This window comes from Chrysemys picta, chromosome 1 (genome assembly GCF_011386835.1).
Source record: "Chrysemys picta bellii isolate R12L10 chromosome 1, ASM1138683v2, whole genome shotgun sequence".
NCBI classification, from domain to species: Eukaryota; Metazoa; Chordata; order Testudines; family Emydidae; genus Chrysemys; species Chrysemys picta.
In genome coordinates this window covers 95,584,757-95,611,568 of record NC_088791.1, presented here as the reverse complement: position 1 = coordinate 95,611,568, position 26,812 = coordinate 95,584,757, and the positions used below count along the sequence as shown (strand labels likewise).

Sequence of the window (26,812 nt, the reverse complement as noted above, 5' to 3'; positions counted from 1 at the left end):
GGAGGAGGGGAGGAGGAGCTCTACAGCTGCTCCGGAGTCCAGCCCGGCAAGCTGCGCGGGAAGGGCTCTGGCTACCAGAGCCCCATGCGAGCGGCTGACTTTCCTGCAGCCCTCCCAGCCGCGCCTCGCTCTGCATGGGGGGAAATCCCGGACATTTTTAGTGATTTACAAATTCCCCCCCGGACGCTATTTTTAACACAAAAAGGAGGACATGTCCGGGTAAATCCGGACGAATGGTAACCCTACATCTGTGGCAAAATAATCAGCAGTTACAAGCCTGGAGGTGTGGCTGGGCCCAGGGGTGCTGGAACAATTTGCATAGTGGGGGGTGCTCAGAGCCACTGAACCAAACTGTAAACCTTCTATCTGATGGAAACCACTTCAAGCCAGGGGGTGTGGCAGCACCCCTAGTTCCAGCATCTGTGGCTGGGGAAAGAGAGGGCCCCTCTCCCCTTGCAAACTTTGGCAAGTAGTGATCTGTGTAGAGCCAGCAGGAAGGAACAAACACTAGAAGCCCTTGGGTTCTCTGAGGAACCGTGTCAGACTGAACAGCTGTGAGCAGATCTTAAACCACCATGGCACCCCCAACCAGCAGACAGTGTTACTGTGTGACACCCCCTTGCCTGCCACGGTTCATCTCCTCCCTTCTGAGTGATTAATTCCCATTTGGATTTACTATCTGCGGGTGGACCTGGACCTCAGAGCACCATGCAATGCTGGCACCTTCCTGCCCACAGAGAGACGTTGTTATAGGGGATGGTGGGAGATGGGACTTGGACAAGTAGGAACAGCTTGTCATAAAAGACCCCAAAATGATCCTTCGCCATGCTGCTGGGTCACCTCAGAGTGAGAATTCCAGGGGCCCCCAGGGGTCCCTCTGCAGCCTTCTGGCTCCCTTTTGGTGGGATGGGCTTTTTGGCATTGGTTTGGGTTTTGGAGCTCCTGGGTTTGGCTGGGTGATCTGTGGCCTCCAGTGCTGAGGTGAGTGTTGGCAGGTTTTCCCACAGTCACTGTGGGTCGCTGGCCATGCAGGAGCTCTCCAAGCGAGTCTCAGTCTAGCCGCCTTAAAGCAACACAACCAGAATTATGAGAGGGAAGGAAATTGCCTCCTGCCTCACAGTCTCAGCCCCCGACAGGGACAAGAGTTGCACCTGGATGCTGTACTGAGAGTGACTGGCCCCCTGAAAACACCTGCGAGAATGTGTTCCCACAGAAAGGGCCCTCAGACTGACGGCTTTCTGCCTGGTTTCTATATCTCACCAAGCCCCCACTGTGCTTCCAGCTGTGCAGGAGAACTGTGTACAGAATCCAGGCGAGAGACGGAAAAGGGGCTGGCAGCCATCAAAGTGCCATCCATGGTCATTCAGTCATGGGCATCCTCCCTCCACACACATGCACGCACACACACATTCCAGCCCTGCTATTTCTTAAACAATGTCCCCAGTCTGCTGGATAGTCAGTTTCCTTGTTCCTTCAGTCCTGGGCTTCCTCTCTGCACCCCCATACTGCTCCCCCCAGTGCCCTCCCCCACCCCCAATCTCCCCCTGCAGGGATTCCATGAGAACTGTTTCCATGGCCATTCAGTCCTCTCACACACTGCTGCCCCCAAAGACTCTCCCTCCCTTTTCCTGGGATAAGAGGCTTTGCCATTGTGTTTCTGCCGGCTGATTGCCCAGGTCTCTTCCTGCCACTCATATTGCTGATGCTCAGCAAGCACACCGATCGAGGCTGCACGGAGGTTTATTCTAGCGCTAGGGAGAGCAGGGTCCCTTTCGGAGAGCGCTTTGCTTCTCTGTCTTTTGCCTTCTAGGATTTGGTACCTTTGGTCTTCTCTCCGTATTTCTGCTCCAAAGCTTTTTGCAGGTTAAGGTTTAGGGCATTTTTCTGGTGCCATCGTCCTATAAAGAAGACAAACCACAGTTCAATCGCTGCTTCACTCCTAATGATACCGTGTGGGTAAGAACCAGCCTTAATGATTTCCACCTGCTGTGGCAGTGCTCTGCCCTAGCTCAATGGCTCTTCTCCTGTGATAATGCCCATCTCTAACCCATCACCTCCCTTTCTGAGTCCGTGCCCAGCTCTGAAGTGCATCAGTTGCTTGCTCATGACCGAAGTCTTACCTAGGTCATCGGTTTTCCTTCCGTGCCAGTGCTTGGGGTCTCTGACTGCCCTTTGAATCACATCTGGGGTATAGGAATCCTTCATCAGGCTCTTACTCTCTATTGGGCCACCTGCAAGAAACCGACCATGCGGGAATTTACCACCATGAACCCCTCTGCTGCTGGCACAAGTGATGTACACCCACGGCCAAAAGGGAGAGAGAAAAGGGATACACCACTGACATTAGCACCTTCATTCAGATTTGACTCTGATGGGGTCTGTGGTATGGCTCTGTGACTGCTTGGACTCTGTCCAGTGCATTCTTGCACTTTGTCTGCTAGTACTTCCTGCCCATAGGTAGAGCAGGCCCATGGTGGAGCATCATTTTTAGTCATGTCCCAAGGTCTACTTTTCCCTCAAGCACTTATGTGCAGTCTCCCCTCCTGCTCCCAATATCTCGGTGTAACTCACAAAGCCACCATCTTAAATCCCTCTTTCAAACCTGTGGGCCCTCCAGATCACTCCCATCCGACCCTGGCGAGGCAATGGTGAGTTGTGACTTCTCTCAGTCCCTTCTAGCCTTGCTCAGTTCTTCTTGGTTTCATTATTACCTCCTCCTCCCAAGCCACCCAGACCTGCTTTTGGCTGTCATCCACTGGTTGATGCCAAGTCTGAGCTTCCTGAGGGAGGACCAGTCTTCATTTTACCTGACTACACAAAGGTGCCAATTCTTGACTGAGATTCCTACATGCTACCACCGGGCACACTGCATAATAATCATAATCCGGCTCGTGAGGCATTGGGTGCATGCACAAAAGGCACTCTGATACCATGTTGATGAGAGCAGTACATCTATTTGATCAGATAGAGCAGGGGTGGGCAAACTTTTTGGCCCGAGGGCAACATCTGGGTATGGAAATTGTATGGCGGGCCATGAATGCTCACAAAATTGGGGTTGGGGTGTGGGAGGGGGTGAGGGCTCTGGCTGGGGATGCGGGCTCTGGGTTGGGGCAGGGGATGAGGGATTGGGGGTGCAGGAAGGTGCTCCGTGCTGGGACCGAAGGGTTTGGAGGGCAGGAGGGGGATCAGAGCTGGGGTGGCGTGTTGGGGTGTGGGAGGAGGTCAGGGGTGCAGGCTCTGGGCGGTGCTTACCTCAAGCAGCTCCCAGAACCAGCAGCATGGTTCCCCCCTCCGGCTCCTACGCGGCGGCGCAGCCAGGCAGTGCGCGCTGCCCTGTCACTTGGGGTGGGGGCAGTGTGCGGAGCCCCCTGGCTGCCCCTACGCATAGGAGCCGGGGGAGGGGAGACAGACATGCCGCTGCTTCCAGGAGTTGCGCAGAGCAGGGCAAGCCCCCGACCCTGCTCCCTGGCGGGAGCTCAAGGGTCAGATTAAAATGTTTGGAGGGCCAAATGCGCCCCCCGGGCTGTAGTTTGCTCACCCATGAGATAGAGGGATCACTGAAGACTCTGGAGGCACAGAGACTTGGGGGAGAGGCTTCAGAACAGCATGTCTGAGAAGGCCTCAAAGAGGAACAAGCATGTGATTTGAACTGGAGCTATTAACATGGGACATTTGATTGCAAAAGCTACCACCCAGGCAGCTCTCGAGTGGCGGGGAAATGGGTCGTGCTAGACCCTTGCTGTTGCTGGTTGGAAAGAAGGAAGAGAGGAAGATAAGGAAAAAGGGGAATGGGTAAAAAGGGGACCCATAGCCATCCCTTCTTTCCCCCTGTATCCTGCTACTGGAGTGTTCTGAACAAGAGGGGAGAGAGGAGGAGGAGGAGAAGGGGGATGGAGAGGTATAGTTAAAGAGACACAAAGACCAATGTAGGAGCCCTGGGGCAATGCAAATAGTAGAGGGAAATCTCAGGGTAGAAATGGAGGGCCCCTCACCTTGGAAGATGTTTGACCTCAGGTTGTAACCCAGTTCATAATAATCAGCAAAGGATGTGGTGGCCATGGGATTCTCTGGTGTCTTAGGGGCTCGGTTGCTGAGTCGTTTCTGCCCCTCGATCAGTCCAGCCTCACACAGAGCACGACGCGCCTGGCAAGCACAAACATCATGGAGTCAGTCTTGACCCACAAACCCCAAGTGCACCCGACTCCCTGGAGGCACCTCCGGCCCTAAGTGCAGGCCCTAGATGTATCCTGATCCCCAGGGGCAAGCGCTGTTCTTGAGTGTACCTCTCTCACCAGCATGTACCCCTGATCTCTGGGTGCACCCTGAATACATAGGCTAATTCAGACCTAGTATAAATGGGTGCGATTTAGCTGAAATCAATGGAGTGTCATCTTCTTACAACAGGTCTGAATTTGGCCCAGGGGTGGGTGCTGTGACACCCCCCACCCCCAGCCTCACACCCTCTAATGCTATTGATGTCTCTAATTGGCCTTCACCCTCTGCTTCTTCATCATGAGTGCAAGGAGGGAGAGGGAAAGAGAATGCTGAGATAAGTCAGGATGGGGAGACAGAGAGAGAACACAAGAAATTGTTGAAGATCTGGTGCCTCTGGGTATGGAATTTGTCACTGGACCTGCCCCCCAGTTGCAAGCCAAAATGCCTCCCCCTAAAACACCCTCCTCCAGGTGCTGTACTTCCAATCACTCCCCCCCAAAGTATCCTTCCCACTCCTCATGTGTCAGTGTCACCACTTCTTCCACAACCTGCTCCTCGGTGACGAGATCATCCACGATGCTGCTCCCGAACTTGTGTTTGATGTTAATTGGGATTATGCTGCTTTTCTTCTCCTGAAAGAGCTTCCCCTCTGCTTTCACGTCTTGCCCTATTGATGCTAAGGATTCCTTTGCACTTAAGCCATTCCGGAATTCCCTCACTTCCTTGTGGCTGGTCTTGGTGGTCTTTCGGGGAGATCCAGGCATCCTGGGCCCCAGCGGTCGATGTTGCCCTGCTACTGGTTCTTTGCCATCTGAGTAGGCTTGGACACTTTCTGCCTCCTTCTGGGTAGACTTTGCAAGATGTAGGAGACTTCCTGTCCTCCCTCTTTGATGTTGCCCCACTGCTGGTTCCTTGGCACCTGAGACATCCCGGCCTTCTTCTCCTTCTTCTCTGGTGAGATGACGCCATGCAGAAGGAGTTTTGGCCCGGAGACTCTGTTTACTATAGCTTCTGGTGTGTAGATGCTGTGCAGAGGGGGATGCCTGGGATTTGACTTGAGGAGAACTCATGGGTGTTCTGCTATCTGTAGGGTTCTTGGAGATCTTCCAGGAGGTTCTACTGGAACTTTTCAAGGAGGTTCTCTTGCTGCTGGCCCGTGCCCCAGCCAGGATGCGCTCCTTGTTGCCATCTCCAGGTTCCACTTAAAGATAGAAGGAAACGCTCAACGAATTTGCCATCATTTTGATAGAGGAGTGTGGCAATAAATGATCTTGCACTGCAGAGCATCGTGGTTACACCAAAATGTACAGTGTACATAATCTACTACCCCTGAGCTGGGAGAAGGCTGTGCGAGGAGCTCAGGTATGCCTGTGGCACATATATGTTGTCACGTGTCCAGAAGCACACATACACACAAAGGTGTAGCTAGTCAGCCTGTCCCCTCAAACCCAGGTTTGAACTTTCTCACACCTCAGCAGGCATACGTCCTGTCACACATGCACATCTGTTGCCTTTAATCGTCATGCACCCACATGAATGCCTTCTTGCATACGCACACACACATTCCTAAGCAGTGCAGGCATGCCCATGAGAACTCATTCCCATAGGTGTATGTAGCTAATCAGTTCACAAACCCAAGTGTATCATCCACTCAGACACATGCATATCCAATCAGGACACATTCATGCAAACAAGCAATCCCACAGGAACCCTGGTGGGGTGTAAAGGGTGGAGGAAAACCCCCATGGAATGTGGGAGCTACGTCAGACGTCTGAGTGCAAAGTGAGGGCTAGTGAACAAAGCAGCTGTTCCACTGTGTCTCTTACCTGATGGGTCGTGGGCTAGCACAGACTCATGTTTCGCTGCAGCAGGTGTAAGGGAGGCTGAGGTCATAGGCACCTCCTTGAAAGAACAACAAAGGCTGTGTTAGGTAGGCATAGAGCAGGAGCCAAGAATTTGGGTTAGGCTGGTTGTTTGTCAGAAGTAAGACACGGCCCAACCAAATAGACGGGGTGCCACACCAGGTTAACATAGAATTTGCTGCACCGGATCAGTCTAGGAATTACCACGCCAGAGCAGCCGATTGGTTCATCAAATCCATAATCCTCTCTTACAAAAAAACGATACAGTGTTCTACAGGACTGGTCCAAAAGGCTACAGCCTGTAATGGTGTATAATCAATGTCTGTAGAATGCCATTTGCCATAGGCAGAGGGCATTAAAAACATTATTATTTGGTATGTATATTACAGTGGCTCCTAGAGGGCTCAGCCAAGATCAGGACCCCGTTGTGCCAGGTGCTGTACAAACACAGTGAGAGGCTGTCCCTGCCCCAAAGGGCTTAAGGTCTAAACAGACAAGACAAAGGTGGGGAGGGGATGTGCATAGCACTGACCTGTGCAGTGATCATTTTATGCTTTGCTTTGACTACCCTCACCCAAGCCACGATAACTGCAAATGCTATTTGTCAACAAATTAGCCAGCCCTTTTGTTAAAAAAAACAGCTACTGTATTTTACTCTGTGCCCTTCGATGGCAGCAGACTCCCCAGACTGACTGCATTCTGTGGGGAAGGAGCTGTCATATGCAAATCCCACCCACGCCTCTAACCTTTGTCCTTGCTCTTCTCTGCCCCCTATTCATCTTACACGTTGGCTGGCCAAACCCGAATGCAGGGCTCCCAAGGCCCTGTTCCAACAGTCCAATTGACTTTCTGGCCATTAGATCAGGCCCTGAGTGAGGGCACATGATTGCTCCATGGGACAGAATTACGTTCTTTTTCTGTATTATTTTCAATCTCTTTTAAGAGCATTTTAATTGTATTTTTATCAGATTGCAGGACTCGGTGTTAACTAAATGGATCTCCCCCACTTAGCTCCTATGTTAACTCCTGCTTCCCACCTAGAGCTGAATCAAGTTACCACCATTATTCTTATGTCCATGGGAAGAGGGCAGGCCCGCAAGTCTCCCATTTGTGGGTCACCCTTTGACTCAGAAGGCTTGGGGTATTGCCTCCACTGCTTTCCTTGTACCGCAAAGCACATTCCTTAGTAACTCTGATTACTCCAGCTTCCGGCGAGCTGAGTGACTTTAAAGTTCACATGCAGATCCTCTTTTCTGGGATTTGAACTAATTACCTATTATTATTCGTATTTAGTATTTTTCTTACAGCAGTGCCTAGAGGCTCCGACTGAACTCGAGGCCCCATTCAAACATCGATAGCTCTTAAGGCCACAAGGGACCGTTCAATCATCTAGCCTGACCTCCGAGATAGCACAAGCCACAGAATTTCATCCAGAGTCTCCTAGATTGAGCCCACTGTGCTAGGCACTGTACATGAACATAAGAACAGTCATACTGGGTCAGACCAAAGGTCCATCCAGCCTAGTATCCTGCCTGCCGACAGTGGCCAATGCCAGGTGCCCCAGATGGAGTGAACCTAACAGGTAATGATCAAGTGATCTCTCTCCTGCCATCCATCTCCACTCTCTGACAAACAGAGGCTAGGGACACCATTCCTTACCCACATGCACATGTTATAAAAAAAACAACTCCTGACCACAGAGCTATAAAATGACCAAACTTTTATCTCTGCCTTTTTCTGAAGATGCCACATAAATTATTAGCATAATTCCTCGGGTATTTTCACCGTGTTCATACTCTCCTGCCATTCTGACTCCCACTGACCAAGGAGAAATAAGGGACTTGTCCCAATGGAGCTAAAGACTAACCTTTTCAGGCTGCTGAAGGTATTGCTGTGCCATTCTCACAAGGTCTCTGGCTGGGAAAAGCACTATTATTATTATAGATGAACTATACACCTGCCAGAAGTGGCCTGGTATCGCATGCCAAATGGGGCTCAGGATCAGCTGCCAGAGGTGGCCAAGAATAGCCCCACACGCCTGCCACATGTGGTCTGGACTGGCATCAAAAAGACAGTGCGATCACTGTGCTGCCTCAGGCCTGAAAAGCAATGTGGCAATACATATGAAATGTTGTCTTTGATTGGCTCATCCTTTTTTTGTTTGTGTGTCTGTCTGAGTTTCAATGTCTCTGAAGCGGGGTGGAGGGGGCACTGAGTTTCCAGAATGAGGCTCAGAGGTGAAGCCTTTCTTATAAATGTCTCTCTCACCTGTTCCATGGTCTCAGTTGAGATGACAAAGTGATTCGTCTAACCAGGCAGGTCCTGCTGAAGTCCAGAAGTGCAGGCAAAGAGGTGGAACTAAGAGTAAGCATCAGGGATGGTTGCTAGGGAACAACCCTCCCCATCTATGAGCTGTAGTTACTATGGGAACCAAAATAAACAAGGCACAGTTCGGTTTTATCTTTGGGGGAAAAAGCTCATGTCTCAGAAAGAGCACAGGCCCAACAGTTTTCAGCACGTGTGTGGGGATCCTTAGTGGCTCACATAATAAAATAATAATTAATAGGACTTAGCACTTCTACTGCATTTTCCACCCAAGCATCTCCAGATGGTGTTAACTGTGCCTCATACACTCCCCAGGAGGGAGGTGTCATTACCCCCCTTTTACAGAATAGGAAAGAGAGGTTAAGTGATTTGCCCAAGGTCACACAGGATTAGAACCTACCATGTTTGATGTCCAGCCCTGTGCTTTCCCCACAAGGCTGTGCTACCCATTTCTTTGGGGGAGTTGGTAACTTGGCTTCAGTAGTTCCTAACCCAGCTGGGATTTCTCAGAACCTCTCATGGGAGAGCATAACTTTCCCCCGTGGAACGTGGCTGTTCAGCCGCACATTGTAACATCACAGAATGATGAGGTCCCACAGTCACTGGGGAGGATTAGAGGCACATACAGACACATAATCGGAAGGCAGAGATTTTATTCAGTGGCGCGATTAAAAAAGAAAGATAGACCAAAAACCTATTAATTGTTCTTACAAAACTAGATTAACTATAACAGAGAGAGAATTTATTACATTCATTCCCCTCGTTTCCAGCTCCCTTGAATGAAGGGAGTTGACAAACCCCACTCTCAATGAATGCTCAAGGACTGCATTGCAACCTCTCCCCCTTTATGCCTTGTTGCGCTTCCACTCAGAGAGCTTGTGCTCTGGCGGGGCCCGGCGGAACCACTCTGACCAGGATCCATCATAGATGGCCACATCTGGCTTGCCACAGAGGTACGCCGCCAGGGCAATGTGGCACGCCGTGACCCCCTTACGGCACGTGGCAATGAGTGGCTGCGAGAGGTCCACCTTCTTCTCCTGGAACATACTCCGAATCTCCTCTGGGCTCTTCTCAAAGCCGGCTTCAGTGAGGAATTTAAAGAAGGGCATGTTCAGCGAGCCGGGGATGTGACCTGGTTCAAGCCCTAAAACACCCCCAGGGAGAGAGAAAAGGACGTGTGAGGAGAGCATTCAAAAGACATCCACATAACATGGCACGCTCATAGCCTATAAATCCCTTCAAGGGACTACTTCACTTCTGAGATGACATTGCGGGTACAGAGTGACAAGCTACAAGTTACAGAAGTAAAAACCTTGGCTAAGACGCTACGGCCCAGATCCTCAAAGGTATTTGAGTGCATTGATTTCAAGGGGAGTTAGGCACCTAAATTCCTTTGAGGATTTGGGCCTAAGATTCTTCATGGCCAGAGGTACCATCACTGCTGAAATTCAAGAGCAGGCTAGAGCAGATATTCATGGCCTGGTGTAAAGAGAAACCCAACAAAATATGTAAGAAAGGATCAGATTGGAAGATCCAGTGGCCTCTACCATTGCCTATATGGGCTAAATTCACTAGAGTTGCATGTGCTTATGTCAGTGGTGAATTTGACTCCCAGAGTTTATGAAATTATTTCTGCTGCCAGCAATGTTGGGTGGAGGTGATGCGAACAGTCAGAAGCCAGAAATATCATGAAAACTGTGCTGAGCCCCGCATTTGGGTGTGTCGCTCACAGATGGTCTTCTAGAGAAGAGAGTTGTCAGGTCTGGAGCATTTAGGGTCACCACTGGCTAGTCATTTACAGCAGGGCCAAGTGCGGGTAAAACATCACCACTAGTATGAGTGGAGAATTTAGATTTTTGTCACATTTTAAATCTACTCTGCATTGGTGTCAATGAAGGTCAGACTTTCTGCTGGTGTAAGTTACTTCAAGGAAGTTCTGCTAATTTGTGCCAGCTGAGAATGTGACCCCAGGGTAAGGCCGTTCGTGTGAGAGAGGCTTCAAAAATGATGAATGAGATTTTAAATGCCTCACTGAAACACGCAGCAAACTCCATTATGGGCCTGATCCAAACCCACTGAAGTCAATGGGAGTCTTTCCATTGATTTTAATGGGCTTTGGATCAGGCCCTACAAGAGAAGGAGACTTTAAACACTGGCTTGAAATTAGTCTCCAGTGAGTGAGACAGGTTTGAATCTCCAAAGAGCCTGAAAGAGACATGTTGTGGGACAATCAGATAATAATCTACGTCTTAAAGTCAGGTCACTACCAGTCCCAAATTCAGCGGGATGGTCCTGATGGTCATAGATTTGTCCCCCATCCCACAGAGTCACCTATTAATTTCAGGCCTCACAATGCCATGACCTTGCAACATAACTCAGCATCACAATGTTGTGTCTCTATGTGATGATGTTGCAGTTTCATCACTCATGGATGCAGCATCACAATGTGACGTTGCAAAGACTGTGGCATGTTATTTTGTCCCACAGGTAAAGCTAGAGGGTTGGGAGGCAGAATCTGTGACAGTGCTAGGTCCCTTTGGAAGGCTGCTCTGTGATTGTGTGATCACCCACTATTCCAGACGGACATTATTCGTCTCATTTGCTTCTTGATTTGTCTCCTCTGAGCGCCTTAGAAACTGGCTCCAGCTCCCAGCAGTATCCACACACTTCCCTTGAAAACAGGCTGAGCATTGGCTGGCAAATGCTGAGCTGAGAACAATTTGCACTCCTGGCTTTTTTTTTAATTAAGAAATATATATTGATTTGAACTGCTGTTTCAGTCCTTGGGTGTTTCCTGACCCAAGCCCACAGGTGGCCTACATCTAGAGATCTGATTTATTTTGATTTATGTTTTTAATTATTAACAGCGTGTCCATCAGAGCAGTCTCAGTGTGCGTTCACACCTAGCAAAAACAATACAAAGTGAGTTAATCAAATATTGTCTGAAAACAGACGCTCAATCCTCAAGCTGCTAAATAGCATAGAAATGTCCTCTGAGTCCCATCCCTCTCTCCTCCCTGGGTCTTTCAGGGTGAGCAGAAAGCAGTATATGGAGCGCAAGGAGCAATGAAATTCTGGAGAATGGGAGGGGCAGGGAAGCAGAGGAGGCAGAGAATACAGGGGATGGGGTTGAAGAGTAGCAGGAGAAAAGAAAAGCGGAAGGATGACAGGGATCTGCATGGGCAAGGGGAGGCTAAGTCTCTCCAAACAGCCAAGCCGTGGCCCTGCCCACGCTCCGCCCTGAGGCCCACCTCCCACGTCCCACTCATCCCCTGCCCACGCTGCTTCTCTTCCTACCCTCATTCTGCCTCTCCCCCGAAGCCGGTGGGGGCTTGGGCCGGCCGGCGGCTGGGGACTTGGAGTGGCTGGGGCAGGCAGGCTGGGTTTGGGGCAGCTCAGCTGGGATCCTCTGGCCACAGTGGGGCTCCTCTGGCTCCGGGGGTCGAGGGGGGGGACGTGGAAGAGGGGTGGAGTAAGAGGGGGGCCTCAAGCAGAAGGGGCAGCACAGGGGATAGCCTCCTTGAAAGGGGGGGGTTCACGTGCCCTCCATGGGGATCTGGGCAATAGTTCCTAACAAACAATTAATTTGGAAAGTTGACCCTCTTTTTCTGTTGTCTGCCAAGAAACAGAGAGAGTCTCAAGTGTATTTATTCATGAGTTCTTAAGCAAATAATTCTTGCTGATCAGGTGGTTTGTGCCAAATATTTTAAATGTGACATTGCTTGTAAATTAGTTATTAATTATTATGATTGTTTATTTGATTTATGGTAGCACTGGGAGCCCCCACCCAAGATCAGAGCCCCATCGTGCTAGATGCTGTTTCAAAACACATAGAGAAGGACAGTCCCTGCCCCAAGGAGCTTACAGTCTAACAAACAAAAGGTGGGAGAAAGGAGAGAATTATCCCCATTTTACAGATGGGGCCTTGAGGCACAGAGAGGTGAAGTGACTTAAGGAAGTCAATAGCGGAGCCAGTAATGGAACCTCGGTCTCCTAAGGACCAGGCCACTTCTTCTCTAAGCCACATGCCCTTGTTTCAGTTCCTGATTGGTTGACTGTCACAGAGTGACTAGTCCCTGTAAGGGCAAATGAGCAACAACTGTGTCATAATTAATTATCTGCTTCCCAACCTGAGGGGGTGGGACTAAAGGGTCAGGTGATACTTTAATGATCATGTGGGCCTTATAAAAGGACTGAGAGAGCTCACTCTGCTGGTGGAAACACAGGGAGTGGGGCAGGTTCCTATGGAAGGCCTCAAGCCAGGGTCTATAGAGTTCAGGGAACCCAGTGCCCTATATCAGAATAGGGAAGGCTGCAAGGAACAGAGCCCAGAAGGGGCTGAAAATAGTATTTCAGGGGAACCAGCCTGAGGGTGGAGGGCCCTATGCCAGAGCCATAAACACTGGCACAGGTAGCCCAAAAAGGGGTTGGGAACAGAGTCCAGAGGCTGGGCTGAAGGGAAGAAAAGCTTTTTTATTTGTTGGGCCTTTTAGCTGGTCTTTTGTTCCCCTGTCTGTGATTTGGACAGAGGGCTATGCCATATCTCCAGCACAGACTGGTGTGTGGAGAACTGAGGAAATCCACCCTAGGGAAGGAAACTGAGGCAGGGCGTGCTGGCAGTGCCACACTTTGGCACTATGGGGTAGCTACGCCCTATGGCAATGACCTGTGTAATCAGCCAACAACAGCATAGATTTCAGATTGCACAGTTGAATGTAAGTTCTGTATTTTACAATGTGCAGTTTGCACTCTGGGTGTTAACTGATTTGAAAACAGCTTTTAGCAACTTATCAATCATGCTGTGCTGTGGGTGTGTATATGTGCCTGGAAGGCTCCTCTGCTGGAATACTTGCAGAAAACAAACACAAAAGGGGGACCAACCCGCTCCCAGGGAACTAATTCAAAACTCGGAATGAATAGTCACTGAAATGTTGGAGTTCTTACAGCATTTGCAGGCTGATGACAACTCCCTACTTCCACTCCAGGGGTCAGGGAGAAGGAATGTGGAATCCATCTGTCACCAGCGAGGAGCATTTTGTGTGCATTTCAGATTGAATTTCAACCTCCACTTACTGAACTCAGATGCAATCCCAGATCTTAAGACACTAAAAAAGGGAACTAACCACAAGCACATCTCATGATTTTTCACTGCTGTAACCCTTGTCATGCCGTACCTCCTCTTCCGCTCATCCCACCTTGTGTTGTCTCATTTAAATCCCAGTCCTGCAACTGGATCCACAGATGTGGAGCCCTGTGCCCATGTACAGCCCCACCAAAGTCAATGGAGCTCTGGATGGGCTCAGGGGTCTGCCTGCATGGATCCGACTGGAGGATCAGGACCTTAGATTGTAATCTTTTTGGGGCAGGCCCAGTGCTTAATTTGTAATGAAAGAGGTGCTGGGGCTGAAGCAATTAGGTGCTGGAGCTCAAGCAATTTTTTTACTTTCATAAGTGAAGCAGCAAGCCCAGAGGTGCCGGGGCTATGAACTGCCAACCCCAGAGATGCAAACCTTGGCACAAGTTAAACTCTGGGCAGGCTCCTCTCTCACTTTCTAACTGTAAAACACCCTGCACACACGTCTGGCTCTCTAGAAATAAGAACAACAACAATCTTGGTGCATATGCACAATTTGACAGGCTTTCTGCTAGGTGTTCAGAAATCAGAAGGCGGAGCAAAAAATCCTGGGATTTAAAGAGCTCTCATGATTTTTAAGTTATTCCTATGATTCCTATGGTTGTTTTTGTGCTATGTGAATGCTTAGATTTGGCAATAAGAGTGTTTTCCTTCAACTTCAAATTGAGCAAAATTCCATTCCAGGCATGTTTCTATATAAACTCTCCCTAGACACACAGTCTCTCCCCACTCCCACTGCGGCAGCTCTAGCTCTTTGTTCAGGCTGATAAAGTTACAGTTGGCAAACCATGCTGCTTGTCAGGGAAAGGGAGGGGAGGAGGGGAGGAGCCTCTGGGATAGAGTTTGGGACTCTCTCTCTCTCTTTAAAATGGTTGGGTTTATATGGTAAGGATCCAAAGGGCAAACAGCCAGTCAAGCAAGTTCTCCGTCGACTGGGGAATTGGATTTATCCCTCAAGGGAAAACAGATCTCTCATGTTACAAGGAAAAATGAGCTGTGCTTATAGCAGCTTGGGCATTTTTCTGGTGTGTACAAGGAAGGCAAAGTGCAAGCATGAAAACCAGTTATGTGTGCATCTGTTAACATTAGATAAGGAGGCCCTATTCTCCCACAACAGCAGTATGATTAACTCTGCAAGGGGGCAATAGGGCACAGGGGACAAACACCTCCAGACTTCAGGGAAGTTTGTGACTGGATCTGAACTTCACAGCTGCTCATCTTTATAACAGGTCCAAAGAAAACCCTAGATCTGAACAGCCCTGAACTCGGAGTAGATTCTGATCTGTTTGCTGAAATTTGGGTGCCATTAGTGCAAGTGTCAGTGAGGAGAGGTGTGAGTTGCGAGCATGCATTACTGCAAGGTGTGTTTGTTAGCAGGGAGGAGGGGTAGTGCCTGAGCAAACATCCAGCTGTAGTTGAAAGAGACGCCAAGTGCTGCTCCTACCTTCATTCCCTGGTTCTGGTTCTGTCCCCCGGTACCTCCCCTCAGACCTGGAATCCACCACCTGGAACCGCTTGGATTTCATGTTCTCTACCATGTCTGTATAGGTCTTCAGCAGGGACCTGTCCAAGGTGGCCTTAAACACTGCTGGCTCTGGCCGGCTGATCTCTGATGTCACAGGGTGACCCTCCTTCACCCAGTTCTTGAACCCACCGTTCAGCACGGAAACCGTTCTGTGCCCGAAGACTCGGAACATCCACCAGGCTCGGGGTGCATAGAAGCTCCCCAAGTCATCCCCATCATACACCACCACATGCGTGTCATTGCTGATCCCCAGGTGCCCAACGTAGTCGGCGAAGTGTGCCTCACTGGGAAGCATGAGCTCATAGGGCGACGACTTATCTTTACACTCCTCGATATCGAAAAATGAGGCGCCAGGTACATGCCTGTCTCGGAACTCCTGCTGTGCATCCCTCTCCCCAGGAGGGTACCAGGATGCATCTAGCACACGCAGGCTGGGCCCAATCCGTTTGGCCAGGACAGATTCTGAGAGCCACTTGGTGGAGACCAGAGCTCTGTACAGTACTTGCTGCACCATTGTGTCCAAGACTGTGTTTGTGCCGTGAACTGAGAGCTTAGCACTGTATGTGAATGCAGGAACTGTACCACCACAGGGGTGATATGGGGAGGAGCTAAGTCTACCGGAATCCCAGCTTCTGGTATCTGGTTCTCAGCCAATCAGCTGTCTGGATTGAGACAGCTCTAAAAACTCCACCCCCTCTTCTCCCTCCTCCTCCCCTGCACCCCTCCTCCCTTGCTAGCTGCTAGTCCCAGAACACTTTTGCAAGCGACTGGTGGATTTGTTCCTTATTCCTTATTTCTTATTTGTGGTACCAGCTCCTTATTTAAAGGCCAAAATTATTTTTAAAACGTATCAATGTACGGTTAACGTTTTAGAACTGTTATCAAATTAACATGATGGAATGTGATAAACATTTAAATTAGTAATTGGTACTGGCTGTATATAACAAACATTTCAGATCACCGCAAAGTGACATGTCCCTGTGACCATCAAACTGCCATGAAGGAGCTGGGCCCTGAGATATGCCACTCGCCAAAATATGGGCAGCTGTGAAGTTCAGATTTCCCTAAAGTTGGGAGGTGATTGCCTCCTGTGCCCTAAATGGAGTGTGGCTTAAGCTTCCAGCTATTGGTTCTTGTTCTGCCTCTCTCTGCTAGATTAAAGAGCCTTTAGTACCCAATATTTTGTCCATGTGAAGTAGAGCCCTGCACCTGACCCAAACCCGATGGGATCCGATGAGAAGTGTCAGGTTCGGATCAGGTCAGATTGGAAAACAACCCGACCCTCTTGGGCTTGGGTTGGGTCAGCTCCGCTCCTCATTTTCTGTCCCTGCCTGCCCCGCTCCTGCCAGTCACCACCACCTTGCTGCACTGTATCTGCTGCGGAGTGAGCGTGCCAAGCAGCCACAGGGCTCGTGTCGACCACGTGGACAGGTTACAGGAGGTGGCGCTGTCTCAGGTTCGAGGGGTTGAGGATGGGTTGGAAAATGACTTGACCCTCTTGGACTCAGAGTCCAAGTCCAGTCAGGCTTAAAACTTAGGCCTGTGCAGACCTCTAATGTGAAGGTATTTATACACCATAATCAAGTCATGTCTCAATCTTCTTTTTGATACACTAAACAGACTGAGCTCTCTAAATCTCTCATTGTAAGGCACACACCTCTTTTACCAACTCTATACTTCCGAAACAGGATATAACCAGTCATGTGAATTGTCCCACCAGGTTTCAGTAATGTCAATTATATACTTTTTTTCTCATCATTGAGAATTTCTACTTCCTGTTACTCGTTACCCAGACTCCTAGCACTGATATATATATTGAATTGAATTGAAAAATGTCTTCTCTTTGCCACATCAGTCCAATTTTTTCACGATGTCAAGTCTGAACTTTTGTACTGCATTTGCCTCCTTAGCACCCTCCCCTTGCATTGGTAGTTTAATGGCCTCCTAGCTGTTCCAGTTCATCTGCATTCAAGGTTAGCTTCCTACCTGTGAGATGCAGCCCATCCTGATTGTACGGCCTCTCTCCCACTGAAAGGTTCAACAAATCCAACACCTTCAGCCTCACACCAACCGTGCAGCCAACAATTCACCTCCAGTATTTTCTGCCTTCTCTCACTCAAGGGACCAGTATGATCTCCAAGAAGATCACTTAAACTTTCCTTTTCTTCCACTCACTTCCAAGATGTCTAAGGTCTTCTATAATCTGGGTAGTTCTATGTGATGCTTGTCATGGGTTCCAATGTGTATCATCATCAGTTGCCAGACAACTTCATAAACCTGTCTAACTCTACAGTTACCTCTCATATCTTCACTCCAGGAAGACAGCATACCGTTCTATTGTCCTTCTGCCCCTTGCTTAATTTTCTGTCTGCTCTTCTTAATATGGAGTCGCTGATGTTGATTATTTGCATTCTTAGGATGGCTGAAGAACCTCTCTTGGTAGCTGCTTATTTCATATGGTAAGGACACTCATCAGGTATGTCCCCTGTAGCTTTCTGTTCCATTCATCAGAGAAAAGATTCTTATATAGTAGATTTGCTACCTGAAAATATTTTGATACTTCTCATTGGGTTGAATGCCTCCTGACTCTCTTTCCTCTCTTGGTCACAGACTGCCTCTTTGGTTTCTACTTTCTCCAAGTCTCTTATCACTGATCACCTTGTGGTGTCTGTGACAATGATTTCCAAATCTGGTTGTCCAAGAAGTCTTCATTGCCTCAGATAAATCTATTGTGGCGTCCAGCAAAGAGGAAAACATAGCACATCCAATGCAGGTCACAGCAGTTGTTCCCTCATCATCCCTATCTGCTACCTTATGTAAAGACATACCTAAAACTGGTTTCACAATCCCTCTGTAAACCCCCACTCAGATTTATCTGGTTTGTCACTCTTGTTCACCTGGCAACTGATATATATTAAGCCTCAGTGTTCAGCAACTTCCCTCGCAAACAGGGCGGGAATAACCACTCAGAGACATCAAACACTAGTTCTGTTCAAAATCCAGCCACCAGGCCCTCACTGAGACACAAACAGATCTGTCTCATCCAGGCAGTTCAGGGGCCCATAGCCCAGCCATACAACCCTGATTGAGAACAAACAAACAGATGGAACAAACACAGCACTCACCAAGTCCCTGTAGCTGCAAGCATAGGATCCACATATTCACCTTCTGAAACGGTCCGGTTTGCCATTCCTGTTCCCATTCCCTTCTAAAAGGTGTGTATGTGTTTGGGGGGTGAGGGAGAGGGCTGGTGATATGGGCCACAATTTTTCTCATAGAAAAAGTTTCAAGTCAGGGAGTTGCATGTCTCAAATCCATCAGACCAGTTTAACAGTTGAGAGACTGTGTCCCCTGGGGTGACCCACGACTTATTTTGTCAGCTATACCCTGTCAAAACCCAGCTCCTTTTTCAAACTCCATATAGAAAATATAAGTAAGGTGGAGATGTGACATCTTATTGCACAAGAACAAAGCTTCAGGTCAATGAATCACACACTCCAGCTTCTTCAGTCCGACGGTTGCTGGGACGTATCACTTGCGGTGCCCCAAAGATGTATTTTGTCATGTACAGCATGTCAAGCCCCAGCTCCTTATCCAAACTCCATGTAAAAAAATGGAAATGGGGTGGGAGCATGACATGTGGCAGCATACTGCTGAAGAAGAACACTTCAGGTCGGCAAGCAGCATGCTTCAGCTCCTTCAGAACAGTCTGACAGTCATAGAGACATGTCACTTGGGGTGACCTGAGACTTATTTTGTCATGTGCAGTCAGTCAAATCCCAGCTCTTTATTCAAGCCCTATTTACAAGGTAGTAGTGGGGCAGGACCATGACATGTAGCAGCATAAGGCGCAGGAACTACACTTTGGGTCAGGCAGCAGCCTGTCCCAGCTCCTTCAGAACAGATTGTTGGTCACAGGCACATGTCACTTGAGGTGATTGGAGACTTAGTTTGTCACGTACAGGCAGTCAAATACCAGCCTATTTGCTTATGTAATTAATAATTAACTAATGTATCTTTATCACATTCCATCACAATTTGGTGTCATTTCTAAACATTGACTCTTACCCTGATATATTTTAAATAATGTTGGCCTTTGAATAAGGAGCCCCTGGGAACCATGAATAAGGAGCTGTACCACCAGTAAGGAACTGGGAATAAGGAACCATCTTCAGCCTCCTGTGGGACATAAATCTGAAACCCTGACAGTGGGGGAGGGAGGTAACCAGACTCCAGAGTCATTGACAGCGCAGTCAGATGACTGGCTAAATCGGTGTTAGGGCAAAGGGCAAATCTCAAAGAAAAAACTGTGAAGTGTTGTAGCCGTATTGGTCCCAGGATATTAGTACCTCACCCACCTTGTCATTCTATCTGTTATGGGACCCAGCTTCTGTTGGTGAGAGAGACAAGCTTTCGAGCTACTGGTACCAGAAGAACTCTGTGCTGCTGGAAAGCTTGTCTCTCTCTCCCACAGAAGCTGATCTCATAAAACAGTGGTTCTCAACCCGGGGTACGTGTACCCTGGAGGTATGCAGAGGTCTTCCCGGGGGTACATCAACTCATCTAGATAGGTACCTACTTTTACAACAGGCTATACATAAAAAGCACTAGCGAAGTCAGTACAAACTATAATTTCATACAGACAATGACTTGTATATACTGCTCTATCTACTATACACTGAAATGTAAGTACAATATTTATATTCCAATTGATTTATTTTATAATTATATGGTAAAAATGAGAAAGTCAGCAAGTGACACTTTTGTATTTTTATTTTTGTATTTTTATGTCTGATTTGTAATCAAGTAGTTTTTAAGAACATAAGAATGGCCATACTGCGTCAGACCAAAGGTCCGTCTAGCCTAGTATCCTGTCTCCCAACAGTGGCCAATGCCAGGTGCTTCAGAGGGAATGAACAGAACAGGAAATCATCAAGTGATGAGCCATCTGATTGCCCATTCCCAGCTTCTGGCAAACAGTGAAGTGAGGTGTAACTTAGGGGTATGCAAGACAAATCAGACTCCTGACAGGGTTACAGAAGTCCAGAAAGGTTGAGTGCCACTGCCATAAAAGATATTACCTCACCCACCTTGTCTCCCCACAGAAGAAACTGTAAGGGGCTCTGCAGAAAGCTAGGACTGTGGGATCAGACAGGGTGATGGGCACAGTACAAGTGTAAGGGACGGGAGCTAAAGACCCGGTGACATGTCACTACACAGCAAGCCCAGGAGACTCCCTCCTAATGAAGGAAACCGCTGGACACAAAGTCCTCCTGCGCTAGGAAGAATCCTGGTGATGGAGGAGCAGTTCCCAGGCCCACCGGCCTCAGAGAAACCCCTCAGTGCTAAATCCCCTGCGGGAAACGCCCCCAGGCAGGGCTACCCTAGCAGCGAGGGAGCGCTCCAGAGCGGGATTGGTGGCAAGCACACGGGGAGGGAAGCGGGGCTGGAAGCCGGGTAAGGGGGGTGCAGAGGGCAGCGTGTCCGACGCAGCTCGCTCCGGACCCCTGGGTGACTAAGCCCCAGTCCACACGTGCAGCGCGGGCAGGTGACTGTCCCGGGCGAGGCCAGCCTTGCAGCGCCTCGCTCCCTTTGCATTCCACTCAAGGCACATTTATTGCCGTGACTCAGCAGCGACGGCAGCTCCCAGCGCCGCACCCTGGCTGCCAAAAGCCTGTTTGATTCATTTCCTTCTCGCCCTGCAGGCGGCTCGGACCATTATTGCAGGAGGGGGGGGGGTGGAAACGCCCCCCTCCCCGGGAGAGTGCTGAGCGGGGCCACTCCCTCCGGCAAGCCCACCCGCTGGTGGCTGGGAGCCGGGAGCCGAGCGGAGCTGCTGCGGGTTGGCTCTGGGTTGGGAGGGCTGGTGCGTGATCCCATCTGCCCCCAGCGCTGCCCCGGCCTCCTAAAGGTTGGTTTGCCCGGGCAGCCCTTTCCCCCATTGGGCAGCCGGGTGGGAGGTGGCGCTTGTCTCCTCCCCGGAGCGAACGTATAGCGGGAGCGGAGGGGGTGGGAGCGCCGCGCATTGGGGGAGGTGCTCTGAAGCCCATGTCAGTCACACCGCCGAGCAGCAGCCACCCAGGAGGGGCACGGAGGTATGGGCAATAGCCTGCTGGCCGGGAGTCACTCAGTCGAGGGCAGGAACACGCCCGATGGCAGTAACTTCTGCGGGTTCGTGGGCTCAGCGGCCTCCAGGACTCCCTTGCTCCGCTCGTGGGCATGGAGTTATTGCACCGATCCCCAGGCTCAGGGTTGGAAGGAGGCCGTGCCAGGGCTTGTTGGCACGCTAGCATGCTTTCCACTGGAGCCCTGAGCGGAGACTGCCCCTTAAAATCTGATGGGGGGTATCCAGGGCAGTTAGTGCCTTGTAGGGGATGGTCAGGCAGGGGAGTGGCCTTGAGTGGGCACCAGCCACTCCTGTCTGCTTCTGTGTAACACCTCTGGCAGTGGGAACCCAGGGTCCATACCACCAGGGCAGGGGCGGGGGGATGCTGCTGGATCAGCCAGGTCCTAGGGGACAACCCTTTCTCTGCTTGGAGTTCTCAGCCTGTCACTGAGGCAAGGACTGTTCCCAAAGCTGTGCTTTCCTCTCATGCTCCTGTGGAGCAGGGAGTTGTAGGAAAGTCATGGTGCTGGCAGAGTGTGTAGCAGCAAAACTTGGACCCAGGGAAATGAACAGCTTTTTGAATGGGGTGGTGGCAGTCCTTAATTCAGAGCTCCCTTTTGTGAGGTTCAGAGTGCTGGCTCTGATATATACAGCTTTCTAGCCCCAAGGGGCATAGGTGCCAGGGTGCCTCACACAGGGTTCTCGCTTCCTGATTTTGAATTCAGGCTCCTGCCACATGCAGCTGACTCAGCTTGGTGTCAGGCAGGCTCGGCAGGTGTTCCTCTCCCTAGATTTCTCTCTGTGTCTTTAACTGGGCTCATTTCATGATCTCTGGACCACCAGACCGATTTCTAATGTAGCCCCAGTGGTGTTACAACAGAGCTGACTTTACCCCGGTGTGCACAAAGTGAAGCAGAGGTGGGGTTGTATTCTGTAACCTGGGGCCCAAGTTCTTTTCTTCTACTATTCTTATTATCTGTATTACTGCAGTGCTCAGGAGCCCATTGTGCAAGGTGCTGTACACACAGAACAAAAGACAATTCCTCCCCCAAAGAGCTCTAATCTCTTTTTTCCCCAGTTGCTCACCCTAATATCTTCTGTCACTAATTCCTGACTTTTCCCCCCTTCAGGAAACCCCAGAGACTGTCTGAATCTGGCCAGGACTCAGGAGCAATGTCTCAACAGTTCCTTTATCGGGCACTGGTGTCAGCTAAGTGGCTGTCAGAAACCATCAAGTCCCCTCAGGCTGGGCAGGCTGTGAAGATCCTGGATGCATCCTGGTACCTCCCAAAGATGAAGCGTGACCCCCGGCATGAGTTTGAGGAGCGCCACATCCCTGGTGCAGCTTTCTTTGACATCGACCTATGCAGTGACCGCACGTCGCCATATGACCACATGCTGCCCAGTGCGGATGACTTTGCAGAGTATGTGGGCAAGCTGGGCGTGGGGAACGACTCCCACGTGGTCGTGTATGATGCCAGTGATCAGGGTCTCTTCTCTGCTCCCCGTGTCTGGTGGATGTTCCGGGCCTTTGGGCACCATGCCGTCTCCCTTCTGGACGGTGGACTGAAGAACTGGCAGCGGGAGGGGTACCCACTGAGCTCTGGCAAGAACCGAGCAGTTCCTGTGGAGTTCCATGCCTCCCTGGACAAGTCCCTGGTGAAGACCCATGAGGACATAGAGGAGAACATAGAGTCACGTCGCTTTCAGCTTGTTGATGCTCGCCCTGCAGGGCGGTTCAGAGGGACGGAGGCAGAGCCCAGGGAAGGTAACGCCTCAGCTTAGCCATCACTGTAACAAACATGGGGTCCATTTAAGGCACAAACCCAGAAACATGACTCTCGTTCCCAGCTGAAGATTGAGGCTGGAAACTCACTTTTTCCAAAGATGAGTTTCAAGAGGAGGATGCTTGGCTGATATCTATCCCTCTTTGTGGTTGCTGTCTCTGCTTACCTATGTCTATTTGCCACTCCCACTGTTCTGTTCTCCATATGCTGCTGGAAATGCTTGCTTAAAACACATTCGCCTTGGGGCAAGGCCTTATGACGCCAAACACAAGATGTTTAGTAGTTCAGCATCTGTGCCAGCAGTAAGCCATGAGGACTTTAACCCTGGCAGTGAAGTTCTCCGTCTGACAGCCAGATTTACTGTAGATTATGATTTGTATTCTGGTATGTGCATAGAGGGCCCGATTCTGGTACATGCTGTACAAACACACAGTAGGAGACAGCCTTGCCACAAAGCATTTACAGCCTATATGGTCAGACAAATGGTGGGAGAAGGGAAGGATTATTATAGCTGTTCTCCTGCTGGGAATCTGAAGCACACAGAGATTATGATACACGTCTAAGGTCAAACAGGAAGTCTGTGGCAGAGGAAGGAATAGAAATAAGATTTGCTGAGTCCCATTCCTTGCCTTCACCCTTAAACCATCTCTCCTCTCAGCTGATTCACCTGTTGCCACAGCTGAGTCTCAAATCAGGCATATAGAAGGGGTGTTGCATACATTGTGACTAACACATGTGGCTGAAAGAGGGTGCTCCTATCCCCACCCCTAGCTGTTAGAGCTGCACCCCAGAAAGTGACTTTCCGTCCATACAAGAAGTGAAGAAAGCTGTGTATTTTAGTATGAATGCGGAGTCCCGTGGTTCAGAGGCAACAGTGCACTCAATCTTTCGGGGACCTGGGGAGGTGGAAGAGAAGATAGCTCCCACACACCCCAGCCCTTTAATAATATTTAGTTTTGATATGATGCTTTGTGGTCAAACGTACAGACATTAACCCTCGCATAACCTTGTGCAGTGGCCGTAGAGGGAGGGTTGCCGTGGCACGAGTATGGGTGGAGGGTAGTCGAGGGGTTGTGCGGTGGAACCCTCTGTGATGTAAAGATTAACTCCTGTCTGCATTGGTCTCCTTCCTCTTCCTCCAGGAATTGAGCCTGGTCATATTCCTGGCTCCGTGAACATCCCCTTCTTGGATTTCCTCACAGAAGCTGGCTTTGAGAAGACCCCTGAGGCAATCCGCAGCTTATTCCAGGAGAAGAAAGTGGACCTCTCAAAGCCAGTGGTAGCCACATGTGGCTCAGGAGTCACTGCCTGCCATGTGACCCTGGGGGCGTACCTCTGTGGCAAGCCAGATGTGGCTGTCTACGATGGTGCCTGGGTGGAGTGGTACATGCGGGCGCGGCCTGGAGAGGTCATCTCTGAGGGCAAAGGCAAGACCCTCTGAAGCAATGCTTCTGCCCCTGCAGCGCAGACAAATTGCCTTGGAACAGGCTTTCAGAGATGGTCTTAGCCTTTCATGTTTTAAAATCATGGTGGTATTGAGTGACGGTCTTGGGTGACAAATCTAAACACACATGGTTCTAGCCCCTTTCCCCTACTCCCCTCCCGCTTCTCACCCACAAACCCCACCCCTCACTTTTCTGGGCATGGAAGATGCCTTTTTACAGTATCTTATTGGGGTGGGGGGAAGCACTTGCCATGGGATGGTGGAATAATTGATTCAGGCTGAACTCATCAGCTGGGATGATCTCTCCTATTTGGACACTTAGTGAGGAAGATGAGTGGAGGAGCAGTTTAGGTTTCTCCTTATGTTTGGACTCTGATTTGTTCTCAGCCAGTTTTGCATCCACTGTTGTTCCTGGGGAACTTGAAATCCTGTTTCTTTTCCTTTTTTTTTTTTTTTTTTTAAGTATCCATTTAAAAGGTTACATAATAAAAACATTTAATGAGTTTAAAGGTTTTTCTCCTGAACTGAACCCGGGACAGTATAGCTGGGGTTTCTCCTTCCCTGCTCACAGAGGCATCCACAGGGAGTGTTTAGTTAGCACAGCTACATGCATCCAGCATATGTCTACAGTGGAGCTGGAGGTGTAAAATCCAGCTCCGACAGACATACCTGTACCAGCAGTGTAGCTGCGTTGGCGTGAGGAGACATCCCAAGGACGTACCTGCAGTTTCAGACTGGATCATGATTGGGGCTGCTAGCCTGTCGTGCAGTTCATGTGGCTGCAGCTCCATTGCTGTGTTTAGTGTGCTAACTTGATCACAGCTAGCGCATGTATGTCTATCCAGGTGGCAAATTACACTTCTAGTGTAGACATACCCTTATTCTCTATGAAGGCAGCTGTTCTGATGAAGTGAATGCAGTATTTGTTTCATCCTTGGTAGGTATATTTCAGTTTCCTTGGGAGAGCCCTGTGGATCACATAAGAAAGGGACAGCATACCTCTCTGTTGTTTGTTTCCGTCTGCAGCCATGCAATTGTGTGACTTTCAGATGCCACGCTCCAATTCAGCATGATACTTACACATGCCTAACCCTAGGCATAAGAGCATACTCCCATTGTAAGCAGTGTTGTTGTAGTCATGTTGGTCCCGAGATATTAGCGAGACAAGGTAGGTGAAGTAATAGCTTTTATTGGACCAGCTTCTGTTGGTGAGAGAGACGAGCTTATACAGAGCTCTTCTTCAGGTACTTCCACAGGACTGTTCACGTGCTTCCAATTAGTTATGTGCTTCAATACCTTGCTGAGTTGAAGCCCTAGGGAAGAACTACCCATAATGGCAGTCATTTTCACAAGGCCACTGCCTGAAATCTTGGAGCTGAAAATCTCCCCCAGCAAACGTCAGGGGTATTTGATTCAGTGCATTCAGAGAGTTAATCTGCTCTTGGTTACACCTCTACAAGCACATTGGCTTCAATATATTTGATTAAAGAAAGGTCCCTGTTGATCATAACACCCATTATCCTAGACAGCCTGAAGAGAGAGGTGGGTGAGGGGGTGTTTGTCTCCTGATCAGTTCCCAAGGAGCAGCTGGGCTGCATTACATATGGTGGGTTAGGTGTTAACAATTTGCCCTTCTTCCCATGATGATGTCATTCTTGTGGGTGGGCCAGGTCCTGAAGTCTGGGCAACAAACAGAGGCCAGTGCTGACAGAAGAACTCGTGCTATGACTAAAGACCTTCCCTGGTGCATACTGTAGGAGGGAAGAGATGGGTAGGAAGTGGGACAGAGGAGATTGGGAGGGTGGGATAAGAGGAAAAAAACAGATGACACAATAAGGATTTGGGCCTGAGTCTCCACTCTAACCAAGGTATGCCATACAGAGATGAGGAGCAGGGGTACAAAAGTGACAAAAGCCACCTACAGTTTATATTCTTTGTGCATCCAGGGGCCTGCCTATCTGTCTCCTGCTGTAAATTAGAGGAGACTCAAGGCTGTTCAAATTTACACTCCGCTACAGAGGTGGCCTAGGAGCTACTCAGCAGCTGAAAATAGCTAGAGGGCAGCATATTCCAGCCACACTCCTTCCTACCCCCAGCACACTCCCTACACTGGGGCCTGTAAAGGGAGTGGCGTCGGCTGGCTCTGTTTTCCAGGGAACCCCTTTTAGGCTGGGTTACTCACCTGTGGGGAAAACTATTGTCTTTATGCCCCCTCTATGGCATAAGGGGACTGAATTGTACCGGAGAACTAGCTTCCTAAATGGAATAAAAATAAGGGGGGAGGGGCAGTGAGGATGACTCAAGAAAAGACCCAACTGTAAGGTTAATAGATATCTGTCTACGTTTCAGCACTGCACTTTATGGATATTGCCCTGGCAGAAAAGGGTCGGGTGGCTTTGGGCCAGTGTCAGCCT

The 26,812-nt window shown here is 49.6% G+C and overlaps 3 protein-coding genes across 6 annotated transcripts; 1 reads left to right on the top strand and 2 right to left on the bottom strand.

Annotated features, from left to right (window-relative positions):
• CIMIP4 (ciliary microtubule inner protein 4) lies at positions 1–8,897 on the bottom strand. The gene is made up of 6 exons (XM_005302440.4): positions 8,346–8,897; positions 6,042–6,117; positions 4,764–5,416; positions 3,993–4,143; positions 2,121–2,231; positions 1–1,898 (listed from the first exon to the last, which is right to left on the bottom strand). The coding sequence occupies exons 1-6, from the start codon at positions 8,352–8,354 to the stop codon at positions 1,807–1,809; spliced, it is 1,092 nt and encodes a 363-aa protein (XP_005302497.2). The 5' UTR covers positions 8,355–8,897; the 3' UTR covers positions 1–1,806.
• Positions 8,898–9,038: 141 nt separating this feature from the next.
• Positions 9,039–15,661, bottom strand: TST (thiosulfate sulfurtransferase). Its single transcript, XM_005302441.5, has 2 exons — positions 14,981–15,661; positions 9,039–9,546 (listed from the first exon to the last, which is right to left on the bottom strand). Exons 1-2 carry the CDS (start codon positions 15,573–15,575, stop codon positions 9,248–9,250), a joined length of 894 nt encoding a protein of 297 aa, XP_005302498.1. The 5' UTR covers positions 15,576–15,661; the 3' UTR covers positions 9,039–9,247.
• A 3,815-nt stretch (positions 15,662–19,476) lies between these two features.
• MPST (mercaptopyruvate sulfurtransferase) lies at positions 19,477–24,907 on the top strand. 4 transcript variants are annotated; one of them, XM_065563717.1, is made up of 3 exons: positions 19,477–19,746; positions 22,298–22,935; positions 24,097–24,907. In XM_065563717.1, coding segments are annotated over exons 1-3 (939 nt in total). In that variant the 5' UTR covers positions 19,477–19,744; the 3' UTR covers positions 24,396–24,907. The 4 variants fall into 4 exon arrangements, with proteins under 4 accessions (XP_065419789.1, XP_023955841.1, XP_005302499.1 ...); XM_024100073.3 differs by lacking the exon at positions 19,477–19,746 and adding an exon at positions 20,832–20,972; XM_005302442.4 differs by lacking the exon at positions 19,477–19,746 and adding an exon at positions 20,907–21,156.
• Positions 24,908–26,812: the final 1,905 nt, after the last annotated feature.